At 40.2% G+C, this 6,000-nt stretch overlaps 1 protein-coding gene across 1 annotated transcript in view; it reads right to left on the reverse strand.

Annotated features, from left to right (window-relative positions):
• Window positions 1–4,894, reverse strand: part of LOC126195628 (uncharacterized) — a 57,535-nt gene extending 52,641 nt beyond the window's left edge. Inside the window, exon 1 of the mRNA XM_049934254.1 lies at window positions 4,559–4,894. Coding sequence (XP_049790211.1) covers window positions 4,559–4,894 — 336 coding nt within the window. The remainder of the gene's footprint in view (window positions 1–4,558) is intronic.
• Between the last annotated feature and the right edge of the window lie 1,106 nt (window positions 4,895–6,000).

A 6,000-nucleotide genomic window follows, 5' to 3' on the forward strand; every position in this document is an offset into this window, starting at 1 on the left:
ACACAGTTCGCCAAATACGAGCTATATCATATGTAGATGAAACGAGACAAATGAATATCGATAAGCTACTACTGTTACTGCGGTACATGGTTTTACTAGACACTTAATACCAAATTATTGAAGAATAGCGGAACAGAAATTGCACAGTTATACGAAAAACTCAGGCAGAATATGAAGTGTTGGGGTTGTGGGGAAGCGGAACATGTACCACGTAACCGTGGACGTAATAATAGGAGGGACAGTACGGATTGGCGGTGGCGGACGAGTGCCATTGTCAGTATTCTGGAACTTGTCACTAAAATTAAGTTCGTATAGGGAACTGCTAACAGAGAACAAAAGAATGTACATTTTGTAAGTTGTGCTATTAATGAGGAGACTGTTTGTGCTTTATTTGCTGCAGGAAGTGGGACAACAGCTGTGGACAAACAATCGTTTATGACACATAGTACACATTCTAAGTGCCCTACTGTGAGTAAACAAAACCTACATATCATCTGATGACGTTAAATTTACATTTCTTATTTTTTACGATTTCGGTACATTTGATATTACACGATTATATTGTTTTATATCTTCGTAGCGTGATTTGTGAAAGGAGGAACAGCATGATCATCTTCCATCGCTTATGTCTATATATTTTCTGTTACGCTTAAAAACAATAGCTGTTCTGCAAAAATATTCAAAATATGTCTGACAACTCTTTGACGATGACGAGAAATCCGGACTCCCGTCTAGCTGCTTCTCACTCTTAACTCACCACTCTCCTCACGACGTACATCACCACCGGTAGGAACTATTGCGGCTAATCAACAATGACACGTCACCTTGCTGACTAGCATCATTTCATTTTACAATTAGTTGCTGTTGTTACAGCCAAAGCTGCTTCTTAAAAACAAATAATAGTGATAAAAGTATAACCGAAGATTAAAAAACACACGATTGCTGCTCATAGTCAACTCCAGTCGTTAGCAACGTTTCTGGCACCAGTCTGAAATGTACTGCAAACGTCATAGAAAACGCATATCATGATGGGTAAATTAGGATACGAATGTTAGTGTTCTGTTCGAAAAATGTATTTATTTTACTATTGTGGAGTGAAAAGCCTTCTGTCCTCTTGATGCAGGTTGCCCGCAGTAGCAGCAGAGACGACGGTCATTTTATCACGTACGACGAGTGTCACACACTGAGTAGAGTTTTAATGAAAACTCAGGTTGCACTTGAGAACATATATACTGTTGCTAGTGAACCAATTTTTAAGTAATATCAAGACGCCAAAAAAGTACATACTTGTGTAATGGAAACTGGTAAATGGATTATGCCACGAAAACATTTAATAAAGTGTGTTACACAAAACAATAATACGGACTGATATCAATTTCTGCATTACAGCATAGTCTATTAAGGTTCACTTAAACTTTCCAGAAAAACGAAAAGCGCATGAAATTGGTTTACTTTACATCAGTACTTTTTCGTTTTGGAAGTCTATACAGCGGTAATGAAGTATATTTTTTGGTCGTCGCATTTGATTACTTTGACGCACATCTTTGAAATTACTAAGTTACCCTGTCATATCTTTAATTTGAATCGCAGAGGACAAACACCTATTTCTCTGTAGTCTTGCGTATCGATCAAAAGAACGGTTTCGTAGGTAGAATATCATCTACTCACAATACAGGACGCTGATGGCATAAATTTTAGATCATGTAATATTCCTGCAGAGATATCCGATGGAGCGTCTTCATCCTCACTGAGGATATTACAGATAGTAGCAAAAGTCGGGCAGGCTGAATTCCTTACCAAAACAGCATCTAACTTATTCATTATCCTACGTAAAATATTTTCTCTAATGTCAGTCAGTTTTCATATGACATTCTTAAAAACTTTTAACGAAACAATCAGACATATTACTCAGAAATTTTGAGTTTTGCTTTGGGTGCACTAACATTTATAATCCAAAAATGTAGCAAAATCGTAATCATCTTTTCATATCAAACCTATGGGAAAAATGTTAGCTTTCAGTCGCCAAATCCAAAAAAGGAATTTATGAAATTAGGTAACTCCTCCAGCAATCGGATGTTCACCAATTACTTGTTTCAAAATGCATTTACTTTGAAACATTGCTAGTCTTAATTGTTTATTACATTATTTTAAATCTTATTTTGCAAAACCGTAATATTTCGGACAACAGTGATGCGAACTTTAAACCCAAATCATCAGTCATAGTTTCTGATCATTAACATTCAATGCAACGTGTTTGTATTCTGAAATTTCGGCAGTGAAACTATTCTCGAAATTATGTAACTCAGCGTGTGATGGCTTGAAGATATTAAAAATCAGTAGATTAAGCTAATCGTCTCTACTTAGAACATGGGACGAAATGAGCACATGCTGTGTCCCCTAACACAAACAAAATGAAGAGCTAATCGTGATCCTGAAATTAAAAATATTGCCCGAATGACGGAAGATCTGCTCTGCTCTGCTGCAGTACCTGAAATTTAGTCTGTATGTAAACTGATGGAAATAAAATTTAATCGTTTACATCTGCATCTGCCCCTGAAATGAACCACGCTACTGAGCAACTCGACTGCGCTTATGTGTACGAGAAGGTTCTGAAAAGGGGGGGGGAGGGGGTGTCAAGTCGTTAAGTACTGTGAATTAAAATTTTACCTCCCTGTGGGTCCAATATCGAAAGTAGAAGAACAAATAAATGGTTGATGGGCTCAATTTACACTATATGTTCCAGGTGCATGCTTCTATAAGCAAGGGTGTCAGTTACGACCACGTCGAGTCAAGCATGATAATACAATAACACACACATTCCTAGAAAGGTTTGTATACGAAGTATGTTTAGTATGTTTACATTATCAGAAGGAAGGGGACAAGACAACAACTTCGTGAACACATGTGTGACGAGAAAACACCGGCAACCTCTTTATTTAGACTTAGGTGACAAAAGTCATGGGATACAGCCTAATATGGTGCCAAACCTCCATTTCCCTAGAGTAGTGCTGTGACTCTACGTGGCATGGACTCAATGAGTCGTTGGAAGCCCCATCAAAAAATGTGAGCCATGCTGCCTCTACAGCTATAAATTATTGTGAAAGTGTTGCTGGTGCAGGATTTTATGCTCAAACTGATCTCTTTATTACGTCCCTTAAATGTTCGACGGGACTGAAGTCGGGTGATCTGGGAGGCCGAATCATTCGCTTTAAATTTCCAGTGTTCTTCAAAACAGTCGCGAACAGTTGGGGCCCAGTAACATGGTGATTTGTCTTCCATAAAAATTCCATCGTTGTTTGGGAACATGAAGTTCATGAACGGCTGCAAATGGTCTCCAAGTGGCCGAATATAATCAGCTCCAGTCAACGACCGGTTCAACAGGACCAGAGGATCAAGTCTATTCCATATGAACGTAGCCTACACCATCATGGAGTCCCATCAGCTTGCACAGCGCCTTGTTGACAACTTGGGTTTACGATTTTTCAGTCATCTGTTTATAATTGGGCAAATGGTGAAAAGTCCCAGGTGCAACGATTTTGAAAAGAAACCAGTCTCTATCGTCTAAGAGAACTGGCAAAATAAAGGGATGAGTAAGCATATTCAAACTTCGAGGACATGAAATATTTCTGACAAGGTCATACCCCATACGATCAACGAAATTTAGGGACTAGAGAAATCAGAAATTCTAAGAATTTTGCAAGAAGACAGAGAGATCGAGTAGTGGACCCTGTAATCCATTATAGGTAGTGTCGAAAGAAGTGCTGGTATATGGCTTGTGACTGTCGTGCGAGTAGTATATAGGATAACTGTGTCACGATGGGTTCAGGCTGAAAACATTTAGGAACTGCTGCAACGCTTCCAAAGTGTGTGCTACTTAACTAGTCAAGACTTAATAAAAAACGAGGAGTACCAAGAAATAATGTACTCAGCTAATCTGCAATTTCAGAGGAACTTCTTCTGAATTTCTATTTTTCTGTATATTTGTATACTATTTATAAAAGTTAAATTTTATGCTGTGCGGCACCTATAAGATAAGTAACGTAAACTTCCCCTTAACATGGTTCAGAAGAGCATATTCATTTGTATCAACACTGCACGAAATGACTTCCTGTCTTAACAATGCAGCTACATTTTCGTGGCAACTTCTGATAAATGCAGGTGGGACATTGTATTCAAGGTTTATTGCCTTCGCATGGCACAGTCTCCGTTCAATGTTCGCATTTCTCTCTGTAGTGAATTCTGATAAACAGTTATGGATGACTGACTTTGATGTTAAACAGTTTTTTTAGTGGCGCATGATAAGGAACAACGTAACAAAAAAGTGTCAACGAAAAATCGCAATTCTGTTTGTATCACAATGATTCTGTTCCTAGCAACCGGTAAGTCCTCAGACTTCTAGTGATAGACATTACAAATCAATTTTCTGTGACACCCTATATGTGTGGTCTACATATTTGGAAGGAGAAGCACCCTGAGCTTCATGAACAAAGAGTCGTAACTATACAGCACGTCATGAGTTGCAGAAATGCCTCCACTGTAATGTAGTTCTAACACTTACCTGATCAGCGAGCTGATGGAAGGCACGCTCGCACATAACGGTATGTGCCAAGCGGAAGAGCCAGGTGCCGTTTGTGTCTGCAACACTGAGGGTCAGTGTGAAGACGTCCATATCCGCTGTGCCCTCCCGGAACAACACGATGAGCGTGGAGCAGACGAAGGACAGGTCTAAGGATAACATAGCGAAGGTGTAGAGTCGGAACCAGAAAGGTGAGCTGGCGGCGCCACTTGGGTGTCGCATGACGGCCGTCCAGTGCAGGGGCTGCAGCAGGTAGTTGAGGTCGCTGGCAGCTTCTGCTGCGGCCGCCGCTGAAGGAGACGGATCCGCGCTGGCCATACTGCGGTACTCCCTGCACAGAGAAAGGGGTCGTGGACACACGTTTCCGCTGTTCCGAGACGCTTACCAACGAAAGTCTTGTAAGTGCTTTGTTTCTGTAAGCATCCAGTAGGCGTATAGCTCGTGCACATATCGTTACCCCTACACAGCAAAGCCTTCAGCACATGGGACGAGGAGGCTAACGTGGACGTGGACGTGCACTCTGAGACGGTGTATCCCAGGTCACGAGACATGGTGTCGTTGATACAGTCCACTAGCTGGTTAACGTGATTTTGTTCTCTCAGCACAGTGCGGGATTAGCCGAGCGGTCTGTGCGGACTGTGCTGCTGATCCTGACGGAGGTTCGAGTCCTCCCTCGGGCATGGGTGTGTGTGATAGGATAATTTAGGTTAAGTAGTGTGTAACCTTAGGGACTGGTGACCTTAGCAGTTAAGTCCCATAAGATTTCACACACATTTGAACATGTTTTGCTCTCTCAGCGCTCTCCAGTCGGTTTGCTCACGGAAATGGTCGAATGTAGAAATTCTCCCTTAGCTCTATTAAAGCGTACATTTCCCCTCCTGGCGATATTCTGGTCATGTTGTTCTGTCTGGGGTATACGTAAATAAAAACTTCAATATCCGTGTAATAAGGCCAAACTGAAAGATACATGTTCACCGAGGAAGGACATAAGCTTATTGGAACAAACTCACTCCTGTATAGACTGCACTTACATTTACACAACATCAAATGTTACAGAAACTATTTCTGTTAATTTCGTAGGAAACCTCCACAACCTTTTAGAAAACGCGAAGGAAGAAACAAAAAATTTCCGCTCACATTCTCAGTTCCAGATGGTCGCCCCTCATCCATCGGCACAATACCGCACTCAGCTTTTATTGGCAAAATATTTTCCATTACATTGTTCTAAAGGCTTTAATTATCGAACTGTTAATGATATTTAATTATAAAAATCTTAATAAGAATGACGCATTTTCATGGAACTTCACTTAATAGTTACCTCTAAATGTCTTACTCTAATAACTAAATATGACAAAAATATGAAAATTCTTAAATCATCAATTTGATATATCCCGCCGTTTTATTAAAACAAATCGTACCAATAA

The sequence above is a fragment of the Schistocerca nitens genome, chromosome 7 (assembly GCF_023898315.1).
Source record: "Schistocerca nitens isolate TAMUIC-IGC-003100 chromosome 7, iqSchNite1.1, whole genome shotgun sequence".
NCBI classification, from domain to species: domain Eukaryota; kingdom Metazoa; phylum Arthropoda; class Insecta; order Orthoptera; family Acrididae; genus Schistocerca; species Schistocerca nitens.